We start from the raw sequence: 22,357 nt of genomic DNA, 5'->3' as shown, positions 1-22,357 counted from the left end.
GACTTGAGGCCAATGTGGAGCAATCAGAATCATTCTGCTTCCCAAGGATTGCGCTTTCTGAATCACCCTTGACAGCAGGGGAAATGGAGGGAAAGCATAAAGCAGACCGGAGGACCAATCGTGAACCAGAGCATCCCTGGGTGACTCCCCCTGTGGGGGGATCAGCGTGAAGTAGTTGCTGCATTTCGCACTGAGAGGGCTGGCAAAAAGATTGCAGCAAGGCTGACCCCATCTGCTGAAGATTCGCTCTGCAACCACGCGATTCAGGGACCACTCGTAATGCATCAGGATAGCTCTGCTTAGCCTGTCCGCAATCACGTTGGACTTCCCCGGAATGTGCGTTGCCACCAGAAACCGTTGGGAAGCTATTGCCCAATGCCACACTCGCATAGCCTCTCTGCACAGAGGATAAGACCGGGTTCCCCCTTGCTTGTTGAGATAACACACTACTAACATGTTGTCTGAGTGTATCGCAATCGTCCCTAGAGGAAGAACACTCTGAAGTGCCTGCAACGCCAGAAGCACTGCTCTTATCTCCAGGACGTTTATATGCAAATGTATCTCATGTTCTTGTCACGTGCCTTGGACTGTCCTGCCAAGATAATGCCCCCCCACCCCATCTGAGAGGCGTCAGTGGTCACAGTGGCAATTGGGACAGGTGGAACGAAGGGCTTTCCCCCGTTCAAATTGTTGGTGCACAGCCACCAACGGAGGTCCTGCTTGCATCTGTCCGTGAGTAATATGGGATGAAATAGTGGGAGTCTTTGGAGAGACCATTGAACAAAGAGGAGTCACTGAAGAAGTCTCATGTGTAATCTTGCTAGAGGGACCAACATGATAGTTGCTGCCATGGTCCCTAGGAGTTGGAGAACCAATCTTGCCTTTGCTTGTCTCAGGGGCATCAGCATGTGTATCTGTTGTTGTAATACTGTAAACCAATCTTGCCTTTGCTTGTCTCAGGGGCATCAGCATGTGTATCTGTTGTTGTAATACTATGATCCTTTCTTGTGGTAAGAACGCTCACATTTGAATGGTGTCTAATTCTGCTCCTATAAAGGTGACACGCTGTGAGGGCAATAAGGCAGATTTTCCCCAATTTATTGTTATGCCCAACTGGTGACATAGATTGATGGTAGCGTCCCTGGTTTGAACTAGTTGATGCCTGGTGGGGGGTGGTAAAGAGCCAGTCATCCAGGTACGGAAACACCTGGAATCCCTGATGTCTCAAGTGAGCCGTCACCACCGCCATACATTTGGTGAACACCCTGGGGGCTGTGGTGAGACCAAAGGGCATGGCTCGAAACTGGAAGTGACTGGCTCCCAGCCAAAAGCGTAGGTGACTCCTGGATGCTCTGTCCATTTTCACATGGTAGTAATCATCCTTGAGGTCGATGAAGCACATCCATACCTCCTCTCCCAACAATGGGAGAATCGATTGTAGTGTGACCGTACGCAACTTGGACTTGTGTATGTGATTGATGAGTTGGCTGAGATCTAGTATGGGTCTCAAGTCCCCTGTTCTTTTTGGCACGAAAAAGAATCTTGAGAAAGTCCCTAATCCGATTTGGTCTGAGGGGACACGCTGGATAGCTCCTTTTTCTAGCAGCTGCGAGACCTCTGAGGCTGCTTGATCCCTTTGACTGGGTGGTACGTCCGGGATTTTTCTGATTGGCGGGGGTACTGATGAGAATGGAATGAGGTAACCTCCGGAAATTATCCGCAATACCCATCGGTCCTGGGTAATTATATCCCAGGCTTCCGGATATAAGGAAATTCGACCCACGACTGGCTCCGGATAAGCGCAGTCGGGCACACCCTCAGAAATGAGAGTATGGAGAACCACGGAAGGAGTCGTGGTCTCCCGAATTGCGGGGGCCCCCTCTGCCTCTGGGGCAATGTCTCCCTGAATAACCCCCCCTCCCCTGCCTCTAGAGGGGGGGTTCACCTTGTGCGGCAGGAAAAAAACCTTGGTGATTTCTTGAACCACACCCCCCCCGGGCCTTGGGATAAAGCCTAGAAGGAAGGGAAAAACGGACCCCTACGGGAGACAGGGTCTTGCCCTCTTGCTCGCACCTGGTAAGGGTGTCTTTCACTTTGGTTCCAAAGGGGGAGGAACCATCTAAAGGGGCATCAGTGAAGGAAGACTTGAAGGCCTCCGCAAAGTGACACAGGCACAGACAGGCTTGCCTCCTAAGGGTGACCCCTGAGCTTGCACTGCCCTACTCGCTCCCTCGGCTGCATACGAAATGAGCTGCATGGATGAGTTGACAATGGAGTTGGGGGTAGAAACCTGGGCGTTAACCGACTGAGCTACCGCCTCAGGAACATTACCCGCAAGAGTATTTCCTAACTCTTTGAGGAGATCTCTCTGGAGCAGAGTGAAGTGAGACAAGTAATTCAGCGACCGTAACGTAAAGGTCGCTGACGAGAAGGTATGCTTTCCGTACCGGTCTATGGTCCTAGACTCCTTGTTAGGAGGATGGATGGATGAAGAAGCCTCTGCTACTTCCTTCTGGGTGGCTGCTGCCACCACCATGGCATCTACAGGAACTCCTTTAGACAGAAACTCTTTGCCCTGGGGGGCGGAAAGAAACTTGATGGGACGCCTGGGCACGGGCTCCACAGAATCAGGGTTCTCCCACACTCTTAGACAAATCATGTCAAGGAGTTTGTCGAAGGGTGGAGACACCCAGGAGGCAGAGGGTTGAGCACCGAAAGCCTTAAAGAATACTGACTCCTCCTCGGAAGGAGCTTTGGAAGGCCAGTCACCTCTGTTTCAGTATCTTCAGGATATCGGAGAAGGAAACATCAGAGGATGACTTGGGGGACCCTTCCGATTCCTCAAGGTCAGTTTCAGAGGTGAGGGACTCATCTTGGGAGTCTATGTGCTTCCTCTTCCAAGTATTCTTTCTGGGGGGCTCCTCAAGCACCAACTCTAAGGGACCCTCAGAAATTTGGGGACCACTCATGGGGGTATCCCTAGGCTCTGGTGCTCTGCTGTCCATGGATGGGTGTTGAACAGAAGCTCTCACCGGAATGGCTGGGGTCAGAGTGACCGACCCGCCTGATGTAGCTGATGACCTGGCCAGCGCGGTCCGCATAGCCTCGAAGGCCAGCCACCCCCGGAGTCTGAGGAGCGACCAGTCTCCAAGGCCATGACAGGAATCGGAGTTCCCAGAGCCGACGCATCAAGAGGGAGGCTCGGAACTGAAATAAGTGCCGAGATGTCCCCCTCGGGCCCAACCAAACAGCCCCGAGTCCCGAACCTCGATGACAGAGCCGACGGGGTCGGAGCCGATGTTGGGACCGTTGGAACTGAATGGGGCATCGGAACTGGTCTAGAAACATCACGAGGCGCGGAACACTCTGGCGCCGAAGACAGACATGCGCTCGGAGGAATGATCAAAGAAGGTGTCGGGATGGGCTCCGGAGCAGACTGGGTCAGAGCCGAAAACAATTTTGCCAAAACCGGTGACTGGAGGAGCTTCTGAACCACCCTATCCACATCCACATCCGAAAGAGTCCAGGAGGATTTGGAGGACAGGGATGGAGAATGCGATCTCCTCTCAGGAGAAGTAGGTTTGAGACTAAGCGACTGGCTCCTAGGAGGTTCCAATACAATTGGAGCCAACGCCGGTTCCATAGCTACCGATCCTTCCTGCGGCTCAGAGGGCAGTGGAGCCGAGGAGGTAGATGCAGTTTTAGGCATTTTCTCCGGAGTCTCCAATGAAGCTGACGGAGCCGTAGATCTCTTTTTTGACTTGCCAGATTTAGACTTGCCACTGGAAGCCGAATCCATAGCCTCTTCAAAAGAGGGTTTCAATAGTCCCTTTAAGATTAGCATATTTTTTCTCTCTTGGAGAACTCTAGGGTTGAACGCATGACAAAAGCTGCAGGATTCCTGCAGATGGATGGCTCCTAAGCAGTAGACACAAATGGAATGTCCATCGGTTATGGACATTGTGTACCCACATTTTGAGCAATTTTTAAATCCCTAAGGTTTATGCTCCTTCGTATCCTTAGTACTGCGCCCACAACGCAAAAACCAAGTCAGTACAAGAACAGGCGTTCACTCAAAGGCGGGAACGACACTGAGGTAACCAACACCAAAGCAGCGATCAAACTGCACACAAACTCTAGCACAATTTCAAACAATGGAACACAAGGAGAGGGTAGCCAAAACCTCTAATTTAAACAGTTTGCACAGAAGGAAACAGAGGAGAACTAGGCCCTCTAACTGAAACGGGCCTAGCCCGGGGAACAGTTAAGAGGGATACCACACAAAAACTCAAAATAACCAAGCCTAACACCCCAGACAAAACTAGACAGATTTAAACAATAGCTATGAAAATAGCTTTTGATTGAATCAAACTTCTGTTAAATCAAGAAAAGAACATACTTAGCCACAGCCAAGCGAGACCACGTCCTAGCTACACGAGTGGCATACGAGATCTGGGGATATGGAGCAGTGCACCATGGGATACCTGCTTAGCCCAGCCAGTGAGAGACTTCGAGCTAGTAAAATCGGCCGAGTCTGAGCTGATATTCGGCTCTGAACCCATGGGTAAGAATGTAGGTGAGATAGGACTACATAACATCGAAAATTTCAGGTAGCTGCTGACCAGCACTTGTGAACTGCTTCTGCTTCGGGCTCCTGGGTGGCAAGAAAAACTGATGTAATGGTGTCGGCTGCATGTTTTATACCCCTAACGACCTGACATCATGGATGAGGCGACAGCATCCGATGCAGAAATCCCAAAACTCATATTAGGGCCGACTGAGGGCTACCTGCAGGCAGATAACCCAAGTGTGATGACTGCAACAGTGAAACACGAAGAACATCTGTAATTCTTTCCTATATGGAAATTTGAGACGGCTGCTAAATGAATCTAAATACTAGAATAACTAGCTCAGTTATGGAACATATAATATAGGCAAGTAATTCTAACACTGCTATAGGAGCAGAAAACACCTAGATTTCACTGCAAACACCAGAAAGAAAACGTTTTCATTTACTTTTGTAAACTTTTCTTGTGGATGGTTTCTGAGAAGAGATAATAATACAAACCACTTAGTATGAAAGCCTAAACTGGCTAGCCATCACTGGAAGTGGAGAAACAATGCAGTTAACTTTAGGTCTGATGGGAGAGGGAGCTAGATGATGTCCCAACTAAATTTGGTTCCCAGTGAACTTCCTCCTCATTCTAACCACATCAGCTTCTTGTAGACATGATGGACCTAAACGATGACAACGTGGAAGGTGGTCTCGTGATCTCTGTAAAGACCTCTCCTGCAGGAAAAGTGAGCACAGCCTGGGAGAAACTGGATCCAGGGAAAACCTAGGCTCTGGGGTGGATGTTTTTGGCTGAAATGGAATTGGATCCACATGATTAGACAGAGCCAAAGGTTTGGAAGCTTTTGCTGCTGGAGATCATGACAAAATGAACAGACGGCAATCAGGCAATTGCTTCCTCATCTCTTCGCGCCTCCCTTTGGGCCTGTCAGTTTTGTTCCCCCTCTGCTTATTCAAGAAAGACTTTGAAGAGTCGGAAGGAAAGAGACCCTTAAGTACAAGTTTAATTTGATGCTCAATCACTGGTGGATGACCAAGGAAGCCATGCAAATAGAGCAATCGTCATCCAAGTGAGCTGGCCCCAAACACAAGCATTTAGTGGAAATCCTGTAGACTCTTATGATGTAGTCTATTTAAAGAAAAGGAAGAATGAGGTAATATACCAAGAAAAAGGAAGATAGGTGTAAAGCTAAGAAAATATGAACAATGGAACCAAAGCTACTAGGTATAAACTACTTATCAAATAGTAAAGCAGAAGCAGAAAAACACAAACAAGAAAGGGTAGTTTTTGTTAATTTTTTTTTTAAATGGCAGAAACAAGTAAAGGAAAAGGCACCATAGAAGGAAGAAGAACCTGACTACCAAGAAAAAAAACGATCAAAGTACTAGAAAAATTCCAAATATCTAGGCATCCAAATAAAAAAAACAACACACTTAGCCAGAATCACAAATCACAGTCGAACTCTACAAGAGGCAATCAAGATCTGATGTAATCTTGGGGACAGGAGGAGATGATGGCTAAGGGGAGGAGCCCGAGCTACAGAGCCTGAAGTTTGAAAAAGTGGTCGAAGTCAGATCTTAGGTCTTGGAGACCCATCAGTTAAGGAATGGACAGAAAAAACAAAATAAGAGAGTAAAATGCCACCATGGAAACAATAAAAAGAGAAAACTATGAAGCAATTAAGGCAAGATGCATCACTGTAAGAAGATTATAGACAAAGGAACAGATTATCAAAAATATGTAGAAGGAAAGCAGCAGTAAAACAAACTCACAGTATCAAAACTGGCCAGCATTTATCACACACTAAAATTATCAACACAGGCAGAAAACTTAGAAAGGATGCAGATAAATATAAAGCAAAAACAGAAAAAAACAGTTTATCAATGACCAAAAATATTTTATACAGAACTGGGAAACAAAGAAAAAGGAATAGAACCACCACCAAAGAAACAAGAAAGAGATACATTTTGGAGAAATGTTTATGAAAACTCTTGAACATAAAGATGCTGAATTGATAGAGAAGTTAAAAGAAACAGTAAGGAACTCTTATGTAGAAGATACAAATGGAATGAAATAACAGCCTGGGAAATTGAGATAAAATTAAGAAAAGCTCCTAAATGGAAATCCTCAGGTCCAGATGCATTACCTAACTTCTGGCTAAAAGTATTACATCTATATACAAAAATTTAGTCATGAGCAAGATTCACGTGCACATCCTGAACAAATTTGTTACTAAACAAAGCCATAACAAAGAGTTGTAAAAAGGGGAAGAAGCTATGTGTGGCATGGATAGCTTACAAAAAACATTTGAGAGCATCACACATCCATGGAGAAGGAATGCTTTCAGATGGATAAAATGCACTCTACATTGATTAATTATGTTATATTGACCACAAAAAGCGGCAAACCACTTTTGCAGTACAGCCATAACAAAAGGACAGATTATCATCCCAGGGATAAAAAGTCAAATGGGGATATTACAGGGTGATCCTTGGCCACCATTGCTGTTTTGTCTTCCCCCTAAACCCATTAATCTGTTTACTTAACAGATTAGGTTTTGGTTGCAATTTGGCTCCCAGAAATCAGCCTTCTTTAAAGACTTCACATCTACTTTCCGTGGATGACTTAGAACTGTATAGTTAATCAGAGAAGTTGTTGAAAGGACAACTACAAATGGTTAAGACTTTTTCAGATATCAAAATAGCACTGGATCTTGATAAAAATATCAAAGCAACATTTAAAAAAGTAAAGCTGAAGCACCAAGAAAATATTAATCAAAGACAGGAAAGTGACAAAGGAACTTGAGGAGGACAGAGTATCTAAATATTTGGAAATAGACAAAGGATCAGCAATAAAACGTGAACAAATGAGAATTAATCTCAGGAATATTTCTCAAGACAAACTAATGTTGAAAACCGTCTTGACATCTAGAAATGAAATCCAAAATATAAATCAATTTGCTCTGTTTTAACATACAGTGTGGGGGGATTTACTGGCCCCAAAAAGTATTACATCAATTGCACACAAACAAAAAAGTTCTCATGCTTATCAAATAATATATACAAATCAGTGTATACCAGTATTAAATATTCCTTGATATACTAGTATTAAATATTCCTTAATCTGAATGAGGTATACGCCTCCTCGAAATGGATTATACAAACAGATCTGCAATTGTGGGACTCGATACATATTTCCTGACTTCATCCAATCCAAACATACTGATGAAGTTTCAAAACATGAGGAGAAGTAGTCTAAGGTGAAATCATTGCTTAGTTTAGCAGAAGCATTTCGGTATCGAGGGGGATCAAATCAGAAGTAGACAAAAAAAAAAAAAATAATCAAACCGCAACTGCATGTGCCAAAAAAAAAAAAAAAAAAAGAAAGACAGACAGTAGAGAAGGATAAGACGAGAAAAAATACTGGAAAATCCACAATATATAACAGGAAGTAGAGATCTCCTGATAACCTCCAACTTCAAACAGGAGGGTGCATATAGAAAATGGTCTCCAGCATATCCTCAGCCAATCTCGGCACAGTAAGACGTATAACGACGCCTGCTCCACTGGCCTAAGGCTTTTATAGCAGTAAAAAGATAGCATTTTCACAGTTAGCACTGCAAGTACAGCATTTAGCAAGACTGGGACAACATCCTGTATAACTCGAGCTTTGAGGAACTAAGCATATTTCTCAAGTGCTGTAAAAGTACAGATGGGAGCAATGACAATTTTATTTATTTATTGACTTGTTGACTGGGAAAGTCCACTGGATCAAAGACTCATTTTCAGCAGAGGCCCCTGGGACCCAAAATTGAGACAAATTATACAGGTAGAAGTTGAAGTATGAAATACAATAGACAAAGTTAATGCATGGTATATTAATACGGGTCTACTTCAGTAGACTAACAGCTCATTTACCTGACACCCAGTTGCCTAAGACAAGACAAAGACCCAGAAGACAGATGTTTCATGCGAGGTAAGTAACTGCTTGGCCATCCTGTTGAACTTTGCCCCTTACACCTGCGGTAGCGCATTCTCGGAGTTGGTATATTTAGTTAGGGGGGGTGTAGGGGGGCATAGCACCCCCCACATCTGTGGGTTTAGTTTTACTTTAGTTAATTTTATCGGGATGGCCAAGCAGTTACTTACCTCGCCAGAAACATCGCTCTTCCAGATGTCAGTCTTCTGAAGGTGCCCGTCTTGTCATCTCGGGCAACTGGGTGTCGGGTAAATGAGCTGTAGACCCATTGATAATATCACTTTAAAGGTTAAGTAAAAAAAAAAAACAAATGGTGAAAGGTCAAATACAGTTAGCCTGTTTCACATTTGATTTACAGGAGGCTAGGGATGAAGTTAGGCAGTTTGGTGCAAGTGCAGACACAAAGGTGAAAGGACCGTGGCTAAGACACAGGGATTTGGAGGTATGACAGTAGAAATAACAGAACTGACTGGAAATTCAAGACAACTTGTTTGCACAGGAGCGGTAAAGAAAAGGGAATGTAGTGGTAGAGATTAGGACTGGGGGTCATCATGGAATTAAGGTGGTTGTGGATGATTTAAGCAGGTGCAAATGCGATTGTTAAAATAACGAGACTTCAGTTTAGCTTTGAAGGTATTTATGGAGTCTAGATGAGTGATTGGGGGGCAGGTTGTTCCAGAGTTTAGTAATCTTATAAGAATATATACTCTGCCCAGCTCTCTTGTTGGGTTTGGACATGCACAAAAGCTGCTTATGTGAGGAATAAAGGTTACGTGCTAGGACATAGGTTTGTAGGATAGGTTGGAGTGATGGGCAGTTAAAAGGTTTGTAAATTAATTTATGGGCAAGAGTGAGTTGTGTGTGTTGTAAGTGGAGAGGGAATTCGAGACAGTTTATTTCTGAGATGGCTTAACAGTGATGTGATTGGTTAGACAAACCGGAGGCAAATTTAGCCATTTTGCAGTAGCATGGTTCTAGTTTCTTTATCAGTGATATGTGGAGATTTGTGAAAATGGGAGTCCCGTAGTGGAGGGACGGAATTAGTAGTGTGATGCAAGCTTTATTTTTGTAGGTTTGTCTAGGTAAAAGGTTGCGACGGTAGAGTTTATCTAGTCTGAAGTAGGTCTTTTTTATTGTATTCAGAATATGGGATGCAAAGGGGAGTTTGTCATCAATGGTTATTCCTAGTAGTTTTGTTGTTTTGACCTGTTCTATTACTGTGTTGTTCTGAGAGTGAATTTTGAAGTCAGAGCCTAGTGCTTTTGATGAAAACAACAAAAGTTTAGATTTTTTGGGGGGATCAATAATAGTTGGGCATCAGTTAACCATGCTTCAATGGATGTGAAAGTGGTTTGTGTGATCCTTTGTAGGTTGGATAAGTTACAGGAGGTGGAGATTATGGTGGAATCGTCGGCGTACTGGAAAAGGGTGCTTTGTAGGCATGCTTTGTGGAGATCGTTTGTGAATATATTAAAAAGAAGTGGTCCTAGAACTGAGCTTTGGGGAACTCCTGTATTATTGTCAAGATGGTCCGAGAGTTTAGCTCATCATTTTACAGCTTGTTTCCTATTTCGAAGATAGCTTGAAAAACAAGTAATTGCATTAGGAGAACAAACCTATGGATTCTAGTTTTTGCAGTAATTTGGTGTGTGACACTGTCAAAAGCATTGGATAGCTCAAATAGGATCACAAAAGTAATAAAGTCGGCATCCAAGGCTTTAAACACAGTATCTGTGAATGATAGTAGGGCTGTAATGGTGCTATGTGTTGGACATAATCCATGCTGGGTGTTGGTAAGTTGTGGTTTAGTAGGTACAGTAAGAATTAGGCATGTATACATTTCTCAAGGATTTTTGATAATGGGGAGAAAACAGAGACAGGTCGGTAGTTTGAGAGATCAAAGGTGCTTTCGCCTTTGTGTAGTGGGGAGATAAATGATTTTTTTTTACATAGGAGGGGGACGTATGACTGTGATGGAACAATTTATTAGTATGTCAACATGAAAGGCAGTTGCTGAGGCTCTGAGTTGTAGAAGTTCTGGAAGTAGATTATCAGCAGAGAAAGAGCAGGGTCTTAGATTGTTTGAGGTGTTTAAGTACTAGCGAGGTCTGTACTGCTTGTATAGCAAAGGGTGGGGTAGAGGGATTGCTGATCTGTTGGATTTGGGGGGGGGGGGGAGTGATACTTTCTAGGATGGGGCTTGTGGGGGGGTTGGGAGTTATTATGGATAGCTGTTGAAGAGGGGCTTCTGAGCAGGTTTTGAATGGTGGAGAAGTACGAGTTGAACATTTGGGGAATTTGCTGTGGGTCAACTGGTGAAGGGGTTAGGTTTTGCACGGTACTAGGGGTAAGTAGGGTTGTGAAAGATTTCCAGAACTTTTCTGGATCATGACTTTGGCTGAATAGTTGTACTGAGAAATTTTTTTCTGGGCGGCACAGTGGTGCAGTGGTTAACATGGTCACCTCACAGCAAGAGGTTCTCTGGTTCGATTCTTGGCTGGGGTGCCTTCTGTGTGGAGTTTGCATGTTCTCCCTGTGTTCGCGTGGGTTTCCTCCGGGTACTCCGGTTTCCTCCCACATTCCAAAGATATGCGTCTAGAGCATTTCTCCCCAGGCCTCCACTGAAAACAGGCTCTGTGGAACCTAGTTGGACATTCCCGGTCAACAAATGTTAAATAAATAAATAAAAATAAAAATTTATAACTAGCCTTTTGGTTTTGTTATGGAGCTGATTGTAGGCAAGTAAAAGCCCAAATCAGGAACTTTTGTTTCCAAGCTTTATATCTAGATAGGAGGGCTCATCTTAGTTTCTTTTTTTAGCCAAAGAACGTTGTTGATTTTTATTCTATTAGTACGTATTTGCGCTAGGCTATTGAATGTGTCTAGGAAGAGTTTATTGAAATAGTCCACAGTGTCATCTAGAGGAAGTGTTTTTAAGGGGGACCAGTTATGGGAGTTGAGAGTTTATGAAAGTCTCGAGGTTGACTTGGGTAAGATTTCTTGATGTCCTGTAAATATGGGCTTTAGGAATATGTAAGTAGCATCTATGGGTAAACGCTGGCCGGTGATCGCTTAAAGTGTTGGGGAGGGTACCTTGAGTGGATGAGTTACAAGGATCCAGTCTATGACAGTTTCAGTTTGGGGTTTAGGGGAGAAAGTTGAGTTTGTAATTAACTGTGTAAAGCTGTGTAGGTTTAAGCTAGAGGGGAGTCTGAGATTCAGCTCTGCCAGTTTATGTTGGTGCCAGCGAGAATGACTGCTTTGCAGGGGATGTTATGGTTTATATCGTTTCCAGGGGGATATACAGCACGATGATATAGATCTTCTTATTTCTATTTATGTCAAAGAATATTATGAGCAGCTCTAGCCTGTTAAAAGTTGGAACCAGTTTTTGAAAGGGTGTAAGCGCATAGGAGTCAAAGTATATTAGTGCTATGCCGCCACCACTTTTATTGATTCTATCTTTGCGAATCATGGTGTAGCCTGGTGAGAGGACTTCATTGTCAGCTGTGTGTGGTCTTGGTCAGGTTTCTGTTACTCCTATGATGCCTGTGGAGTAATGAGTTAACCAGGCTTGAAATTCTGTTACAGATACTACGTGTGTTTATTGTTATTATGTGTAGGTCTTGGTTAGTGACTGGTTGGAGGATGCTTTGTTTAGTGGTCCGGGGTTTGGGTGTACATCTGCGCATTTTGATAGTTCTAGAATTAGGTGTGTTGTTATATGGGTAAGTCTGAGTTATAACAGGAGGTTGTAGTAGAGAGTAATGAGCTAATTTATGTTCGGTAATCCTTAGGGTGTGTGTGATTTTTGTTAGATGAAGGGGGTGGCATAAAAATAGGAAGGGTGAGATGTTAGAATAGCTGGGTGTCTATGCTAAGAATTGAGTACTTAGGGTACCAGGAGTTATGGGTGGTGTGAGTATGCTGCCTTTGGGGGATGTGGCTTGACAGAGGGTGAGGAATGTAGTAATGATGATGGTTGATAAAATATAATACTGCAAAGTTTGGACATATTCCTAAGTTTGTAGGTGTAAATATAGGCAGAGTGGATATAATTAAAGGTTTGAGGCTGTAGATAGTACTGTGAGTTGGGTAGGTTGAGAAGAGGGTGTGGTATGAATTAGGGGGTTGGTATGGGACGTTTGTGTGTTGTAATTGGTTGATAAGATTAAGGGTGGAATATCCAAAGGTATAAATGTAATTGGCGTGGGGGTGGGTGGGAATGGGAGTAGGGTAGAGGAGTGGAGTGAGCCCAGATCGGAGGGCAAATGGAGCGGGTTGCATCTGCCTTCTGGTGTTACACAAAGAAAACAATCACCAAGAGGTAAGGTCGGCACAAAAGCAGCACAGCTCTTTAAATTAGGAGAATACTTTCTAGAAGGAAGTGGTCAAATTTAATAATTAAGTATATGAAAGTTTACGCTGCGTCCAAAGAAAGGATGAAGGAGGCGGTGGATGGGCAGGTGGTTCAGATTGTTAGCTGCTGCTAAGAAAAAAAGAGGGTTGAGCAAACCATATATGGGTGGAGAGGGAAGGGGTGATAGCAGCTTCTCAGGAGTAGTGTGGGCTATATGGTTCCTGCTCGTAATGATAGGCAGTAGGTTAAAGCATGGGCTGTAATCTGGAGTGTAAAAAAAAAAAAAAAAAGGAAAAAATATAATAGCTGTTTGAAAAGGAGGTTAAATAGCTGTTTTGGTAGGGTGGGGTGGGGAGGCTACTTGGCAGCTGAGGAGTAGTAGCAGGGTTCCCTAGTGGTGTGCTGTCAATAAAAAGCCACATATCAAACACTAGATTTTATTCTGAGATTAACAGTACACATGCATAGCACTTTCCTTAACGCTACTGTTGCACTGGCCGTGTAGCACCAGAATTTTGGTTGTTAAATCACTTGGTTGCTTAATTTGGTGAAAAACAGTTGCAATGCATGTTTTGGAGAGAGGTCTGATTGTGAGAGACTGAAAGGAGGAAACAGAGCACACAGCTAAGAAGGGAAATGTACTCAGATGACTGCCCTAAGTCTCAGTGTGGCAGAAGAATATGCCTTCCTGCTAAACCTGTTCTCCATTAGACAACTCTATTCCCATGCTGCAGGAACATTGTAGCCTCTGGTCAGTCTGAAGGCCTAATATAAACGCATGGAAATCAGATCACATGTGTATAAATGACTTCACAAAGTGCAACTCCTAACTCCCAGAGAACAAAAAAATTAGTTATGTCCCTCCAGAAATCTGTTTTAATACAGTGAGTGAGCCTTTGCTTCTTAAAAATTACATAAAAAAGATGATCTCTAGGAGAAGGAAGTTCTGGGCAAAGGTTAATTGAACTGAAATTTACCCAAAGGCTACGCAACCTCTGAAGCATCACAAGGTCTCCAGAAAGGGAAAATATCTCACAAGAACTCTAAAGCGTTTCCTCTTTCAAAAAAGGCCTTTGCATTAATGCTTCAAGAAAACTCTGCTCACTCCAAGCACTCAGTACACAGTACTACACGTTACGTCAGAACAACTGATATGAACTCACTGAAGGCAATGTGTGAAAGAAGAAGTCTGATTGTTCTAATATTGGTGTCGTATAAAATTTCTTTAGAGCGAATTCCACATCAGCATCACCATTTCTCATCAGTCTTCAGCATCCTATTCCACCAGGCCTGACCAAGCTAACCCAGCCTGACAAAAGCTACAGAAGCAGGAACCTTAGCTCAGAGTATAAGTTCAGGAAATGACAGTTCAGCTGGCCAGAACAAGTACCAAGTTGATCAGGTGGATGAAAGGTGGCACTAAAACTTTTATGTTTGCCCTAGTGCGTAAGGAAGGACAGCATCCATTCGAAATAATCTGTGGAAAGGGTTAACAAAAAAATTGATCTAGCCCTCTCTAACCTCTAGAGATAAATGAAAACATTCAGTGGTGGATCTATTTCAACAAGAAATTATATCAGTCAAAATCTCTGTACAAAGCCTCAGTCACTGAAATTTTATCCCTCCCTGCCAGTTTCATGACAAACATCTTACCTTCTTTCTTCAGAATTTTGAAAATTTCAACACTGAAAATAAATCTAGAGTGCATGTGAAAATATTACCAAGGATCTCAACTTCTGATATCTTAAAAACTGTATCAGCAGTAACAATAGCATTGAGGTATATGCACTGTGAAGCACATGTTTAAAGGTACAGCATGCTTAAGTAGTTGATGTACAACGTCCCAGTATGACGTCAAAGATACATATCCATTCCCAGGCATGTGACCTTCCAGAAAAATGCAGAATGCAGATTGGTAGAATGGATAAACTAAAATGGCTCCATCTAGGTGAATCCTATACAACATGTCATGACTTCTAAACAGAAGCTTTTCAAAAAAGCAAATATTCTGTACAGATCCTATTGGCAACTTACCAGCAGTTTGTTTTGTCAAAGCATCCTGTGCTTGTTCAAGTTCAGCAGTTACTTCTTCTAATTTATATTCAAGCTCTTCAACAGACCGATCAGGCATGGATTGTATTGTTTTCTGAGCAGTTTCTGCTTGCTTTTTAATATCTGCAACATCCTCCTGTAAAGAATCTAAAATGTGGTCCAACTTCTCTGTATTGGTCACCACCTAAAAATGCATTGAAATGATTAGTGTTAAAGCAAAACTAAAGAGCAATTTTCAACTTTCTGCTAAAATAAATAATGTCTAGATACAAGGCAACTAATTTAGCAAAAGCAAAACTGACAAAATGCAAGTATGCATATCGAAACATGTTAGATTTTTCAGATGTATCACAAAGCAGCAAATAAAGCTTACAGGAAGTACAGCTGTATAAGCAAACTTACCATAACAGTGGATGTTCAATCACTGTTGCAATAACCTAAGCTATATGGGTTATATCCTGCAGAAGTAAAACAGTGGGACAGCTTCCAAAGCTTCAGGACACCTTCCCTACACCCAGTTACTCAGCTAGAGCTGCACTAAGAAATCAAGTTTGGGCTACAACCCCTTCAGAGCTTCCATGTAACAGACAGATACGCTGAGCCCACACCTTGGCAAAAACAAAAAACCAAGAAACAGAAATGTAAGGAAGGAGTGGTTAAGCCAGCAGTGATCATTGAAACATCTACTATTATGGTAAGTTTACTTACACAACTGTACTATGTTCCAAAATATGATCACCGGTGCTATAGCCTAAGCTATAGGGGTAGATTACCATAGCTTACAAATGTTGGGAGGTGGAAGGAGAGCATTCCATGAGCCCCTGGCGAATGGCCCTAGCAAAGCCTGATCTAGGCCCACAGAAGTGAACAAGTTTGTAGTGCAGGACCAAGTTTATGCTTCTAGAATACTTCTAGAATCAAACCCTTTCCAAAAAAGAACAAAGATAAAGCCAAGGCCCTGGTAGAGTGGTCTTTGACCTGTCAGAGTACAATAAAAGACAATAGCCTTAGTAAGAGTTGTCTGTGTACACCCAATGTATGAAGTATTATTTTCCCTTCACTGTTTGGTTCAGTAAAGAAAATTGGTAGAAGGATAATATGACAAAGTAAACTCTGACAGCAGTTTGGCCATAAAAGGCCTAGTTCTCAAAGAAGGCAATAAATCAAAAACTGCTACCCAAATGTGAGAACGCCTGTATAAAAGTATGAAAACAATAGAACAAAAACCAGGAGTGCAAAGCGACAGAACAGGATCCACATAGACTAATCTCCGTACTGAACCAAAACGCACAGCAAGCAGTATACACTTCACCAGGCTGAGTCAAAGTACAAAACAGGCAGTTTTCACTTCATCGATTAATAAACACAGTCTCACATGTGTAGGCACAAGGTAATCCTCATTCGATGCATAAGATAGATTTATTCAACAAATGAATAAGAAATGGCAAGCGCTTTTACCCGACTGGGCTTCTTCAAGCCAATATAAAACACTTTTAAAAGAAACTATTTATACTGTAGAGAGATGGCATTTCCTGTATTCCAATTAATTAATCAACAATTAACGATTAAAGAGTCAGTAGTTCTTGATCACTGCATACTCATTTTTTATTATGAACAGTATAAGGCTGATCCAATACCTCTAAAAATATAATAAAAACATAACTAAACTAAAAATACAAGACAATATGATTAAAATACATAAATAATGCAAACCTGTTATGTACAAAATATATATATATATATCTATATAATAATAAAACTAAATCCTAATTTGCCCGCCTATATATATATATATATATATATATATATATATATATATATATATATATATATATATATATAATAATAAAACTAAATCCTAATTTGCCCGCCTTTTAACATGGGTCTAACGGGTACTCTATCGTTCAGACCTGGCTCTATCTGCCCTCAACCTAACAATCCATTTGGCTTCACACTGCTCAGTAAAATTGGTCACATCACCCCTTCTTATAGAGGGTGAATTCACTTGTATAGCAAGAAACTTAAAAGCATGCTGTTCAGATCTCCATGACATGCCTGGAAAGGGCATTCCTATCAGATCTAATACGAATGTTGAATACATGCTCTCAAAGCCTTCTGTCGGTCTTGCCTACATAAAAAGCTGGGCAAGTCGTACAGCGAGCTAAATAGATTATATGCTCTGTATTACAATTGGCCTCAGCATAAAAATGGAAGCACTGTTGACTCTCAGAGTGTACAAAAGTTGCAGTGCTATCTATAAAGCAACAAAAATTACATTTCCTACAAGGTCTAGTAATGGATTTAAACTTATATATATCATGATTATTTCCATTGGGGTAACAAAATCCTATGGAGGTTCATGCGATTCTTATAAACAAACCTGGAAGTATCACCCACAATGTCACGAATCACCGGGTCAACAGTAAGAATACCCCAATGCTTAAAGTAGATATTTCTAATCTCATTAACATCCTGTGTATAACAGAGACTCTAGTACTTTCCTTGAGTGTCGTTGTCCTCTCTGCTACACTGTCACTATGTATTGTCATAGCATCCCTGCTCATAAAATATGTTGCTGCCCAATCTCTCCTCAGTGCATCCACTCCAATGAAGCCTTCTCTAATCTCTTCTGTGCTATAAGCCCTATCAAGCAATTGGTCATGGAGATTTGTCAACTCATTATGAAAACCAAGTTCAGTAGGATTAAGGCGGGAAACCCACATCGCTTGTCCTCTCACTATATTTCTAAAAACAAAGTTAGGATGCATGCTGCCCCTGTGTAATAAAGAATTTCTATAGCATGACTTATGATAGACCCCTGTGTTCAATAGTCCACATGGAAGTCTCTCAATAAATACATCCAAGAATGGAATTGATGCCAGTGAAGCACTCATGGTAAATTTTAGGTATGGTACCAGGGAATTAACCTGCCCTAGAAAATCATCCAGGTCCTGTTTATTTGCCGTCCACAGCATAAAAAGGCCATCTACAAACCGTACATAAAACCTAACATATTTCTTGAAGCTCTCCAGTTTAAATAAACTACACCTCTCCCAATCTGCCATCACTAGATTGGCGCAGCTATTGGCACATGAGGTGCCCATAGCTACGCCATCTTTCTGAATGTAAGTCTTGTTATTAAATGTGAAAATGTTATGGGTCAACACTATATTCGATAGCCCACACAGGGTGTCTATAGAAGATGCTAGAAAGTTCAAATCTAATTCCAGACACCTGCGTACACATTCAATGCCTTCATGGTTGGGAATCATAGTGAATAATGACTTGAACGTCCAAGGTGACTAGCCAATATGGTAGATCTGCAGGTAAAGATGACATATCATATAACATCAAAAGAAATTGTTTTGTATCTTTTAAGATGTGACCATATGTATCAACAACTGGTCTGAGTCTACTTTCCAAATACAGGGAGATGGGCTCAGTTGCCCAACCTCGCCCTGCAACAATGGGTCTCATCGGTGGATGGGAAGGATGTTTATGGATTTTGGGCATAGCCTGTATACTTGGAATTAATGTATTTTTAACTAGAAAAAATCCATATAACTGGTCATTAATCATCCCATTACTAACGAAGCCCATTAGGGAGTTGGAAACTTCATTAATACACTTTTCTACACGGCTGGATAATATCTGATCATAAAACTGGGGGTCTCTCAACATATTCTCCATACTCTCAACATAGTCACTATTATTCATCACCACCACCGGTCCCCCCTTTGTCTGCTGGTCTAATGATCACATTACGGTCACATCTTAACGTCTTCAAAGCTGTTCTCAGCCTCGGGTTTTTCATGGATCTGGAGGGGGCCGAAGCTGGCAAAACCCCCATCTGGATCTATGTCCTGAACTGTTATCAGTTTTTCCACCTCATTCTCAGACAAGCTATGAGACGATATGATGGATGAGGAAGATAATGGTGGCCTGGACACTCTTTTGGTAGAGATCTTTGAAAGGAAATCTCTGAGCTGAAATACCCGGTCTTGAAGTTGCATGAGGGGCATATGGGTTCTGAAAGAGAAGAGATCAAAGTTGTTGGATCTGAAGGTGTCAGATTTGAGGTTCTTGGACCTTTTTTAGGCGGCTCTGAGAATGAGGTGGTTCTTTCCGGGGAATGTTTCCTATGTTCCAGGGCCTCCTTTAATTTCTTTGTGGGGGTCTGAGCCCATGAAGAGGAAAGCACAGCTAGAGAAGAAGACCGCAAGCCGTTTAGGACGAACTGTTTTCTGGAATCTTCCAGCGCTCGCGGATTAAAGCCCTTGCAAATGTTAAAAGTACTGCCTAGGTGCGCTGGGTTACACAGCAAACGCACACCATGTGGGCAGACAAAGGAATTTTGTGCTCACAGGCAGTGCTTTTTTTTATATAAACTAAACGTTTATCTGGCTCATCAGCCATAATAAATCAAAAACGCTACCTTAACTTTAAAGGAAAGAAAGGAACCCTCCCTAACGGGAGAAAAACCCGGGAAAGTCTAGCTATACCAAAGACACAAGTTAAGACTTCAGAAGCAGAAGTATAAACGGGAGGGGAGGACAGCAAAAAAAGAAAATCATGGCTCAAGGCCAACTTGCGCGTCAAAGAAATATCCAGCAACTCACGAGAAGCAAAACCTCAATGCTTCCATAATGAGCAGCAAATGGGATTTGAGGTAATTTGGGGAAATGAGATTATGGTTAAGACACAAGGAGCTCAAGCTTCAAATCCTAAGCTTGTAAAGCAGTCAAGTCGGATCTGAAATCCACACGTTGAGGAACAAATGAAAATTACATCAGATAAGCATTTTGTCAAGAGCTAGATCCTAAGTTAACAAAAGTTGTTACTCGTCACCCCCTAACCTCCCCCAATATAATTTTTTTCCTTTAAAGTCTTATTCTGTTTCTTCTAGTTTTACTCTCGCTTTCTGGGATCCCCAGTGTGATTTTAAGAACTTTTTGATTTTTACTCAGTTACTTGAGATTCTTCCACATTTCTGTAAGCAATTACAGAGGGGACTTTTACACAGTAAGCAATATATACAGGAGACTTTTACACAGCAAGAAATATGGTTATTGTTTGCTCTTTCCCCTGCATAACTAACTGGATTTTCAAATAATTCATTAAAAGAAGTTTCTGAAATTTTATGGAATCTAACACTGTCATCCAGCTACAGACCCATCGCTTACTTCTTGAGAAGGTCACTGTTTTAATGAATATCGTTGTTGCTGAAATTCTGTTTTAGTCCCCCTCCTGCTTCTATATGAACAGACTTTTACCAACCCACCATACTGAGGCACTGGTTTTGCATGTGGTATTCTAATTCACACCACACAAGAAGTAAAGGATGCAGTTTCAGTCCTATTTCCTTCCCAAAGTACTGAAATGTGTATTTTCCAATATATCCCACCTCTGTGTTATTCTTTCTTTTCCCTAATTAACCATGTCTGGGTGTCTTAGCCTACACAGCTGTTCAGGTATCTTTGAGGAGCCTTTAGACATACTGGTTCATACAGCTTTCTTTTCTGCAAGTGCACTATACCTTACTAAAACCCTTCTTTTATCTCAACCTATGCATCTGGATTTTAAGTACTTCTGCTACATATTCCTTCTGCAATTCTTCCGTTGCAGCTTTCTCTTGCTTGACCAATTTATTTTAATGTATGTAGTCTTCTATTTTAATTTGTTCACTTAATCACCTGATACTGATATCTGTGATTCTTAACTTTTTTTAGCTGTAATTATTTTTCCAGCTTCTAGATTTCCATATGTTTGCGCTGTGTATGCTCCTTCAGACAACTCACAACAACGCAAAACAAGATTTCCTTCTTATACTCTTGTCCACCTGACTTTCCATATCTGTTGCCTGGCTAATCATTTAACATTTTGTGGATTTCAATTTTATCCTGTCATAATGGGGCTGCTACGATTGGGACATAACACTGTGGCAAAATTTTGGACAGCATTAGAGCATTTTTTATCCTCCAACCCTGGACCCAACACCTTCACTGTGGTTGGCACATGCATACATATATATATCTATATATATATCTATATCTATATCTATATATCTATATATATCTATATATCTATATATCTATATATATATATATATATATATATATATATATATATCTATATACACACACACAAATAAAATGTGTGTGGGTGTACACACACACACACACACACACACACACCTTGCATCTCCTGGGACAAGTCCACCCAGCTCCTTTTTTTTTTTTTTTTTTTTTTTTTTTTACTGTTTAATACCTTAAGTACTTTAACAGAACTGAACCAAACACATACCATGCAGTCCTCATGCATGGTGTACTTAAGTTTTATACTGGTAACTGACTGCGGTGGTGGTGCTGCAGTAGCGCTGTCACCTCACAGTAAGACGTTGTCCCGTTCGACTGTCAGCTAGAGCGTCTTCTGTCTGGAGACATGCGTGAATGGGCGTACCTTCGTTGAAGGTTGTGCGTCAGGGATGGCAACTCTGCACGTAAAAATATACTGCCAATCATTAGCGGACCAGAGTTCCGCTGTGGCGATCCCTAACCGGGAAAAGCCAAAAGACAAAACTAAGGTATTTCTACCAAGCAAAGAAAAATGTTTATTTCAAGCTGACTACCCTTGACAATCATAATTATATTTACAAACATTAGCCCACCCCCATTTCTAAATCCATAATGGTCATATCTATATCCATTGAAATAGAGAGAAAAAGTACAGTTGTGTACACTTACCATAAATGTAGAAGTTCGAGTATATTCACTGTTGCAGTCCTAACTAATGGGCTATCCGGCTCCCGGTAGCCCTCGATCAGCCAGAATACCAAAGGTAAGTAAAAATTACGTCGGTTGCCATCGGTTGTAAAGGACATCAGGACATCAGATACAAAGGGAGGCAGCAGACGTCACTTCCTCAGTCTTTCTTGCCATAACAGTCAGGAGCCCCCAAAAACAAGGCTTAAACCAAAAACAATTTTGGCAAATAACAAAATTAGCCTGCACCTCAGGAAAAGTGAATAGGAGAGGACCAAGAAAGGGGGAAGGAGGGAGGGAAACCAGGACTGCAAAAGTGAATACACTTGAAAATCTACATTTATGTTAAGTCTACACAACTGTACTATGTTTCATTGTGTTTCACTGTTGCAGTCCTAACTAATGGGTTGATTACCAAAGCCCAGATAAAAGGGAGGAGGAAGGTACAGTTGTGTACACTTACCATAAATGTAGATGTTCCAATGTATTTACTCAGTCGGCCTGATTAACAAAGTCTGCGGTCCTGCGTCAGTTGCTGTCCCTTCATCAAATGATGTCAAGTCGCCAGGGGGTATAAAACATACACCCAACGCCATTACATCAGTTTTTCTTGCCCCAGATGTCAGGTGCCC

The 22,357-nt window shown here is 41.9% G+C and overlaps 1 protein-coding gene across 5 annotated transcripts in view; it reads right to left on the bottom strand.

Moving 5' to 3' along the window:
- The window catches only part of KIF20B (kinesin family member 20B), a 1,912,547-nt gene that overhangs the window by 1,214,202 nt on the left and 675,988 nt on the right, over nucleotides 1-22,357 (bottom strand). For all 5 annotated transcript variants that reach the window (XM_044056921.1, XM_044056924.1, XM_044056926.1 and 2 more), the window contains exon 16: nucleotides 14,947-15,148. In XM_044056921.1, the coding sequence (XP_043912856.1) occupies nucleotides 14,947-15,148 (202 nt within the window). The remainder of the gene's footprint in view (nucleotides 1-14,946; nucleotides 15,149-22,357) is intronic.

The sequence above is a fragment of the Protopterus annectens genome, chromosome 14.part0, assembly GCF_019279795.1.
Source record: "Protopterus annectens isolate FY-2018-M chromosome 14.part0, PAN1.0, whole genome shotgun sequence".
In the NCBI taxonomy this organism is placed as follows: Eukaryota; Metazoa; Chordata; order Ceratodontiformes; family Protopteridae; genus Protopterus; species Protopterus annectens.
Note: the sequence above shows the minus strand (reverse complement) of the source record. Positions and strands in the feature narration are given on the sequence as shown.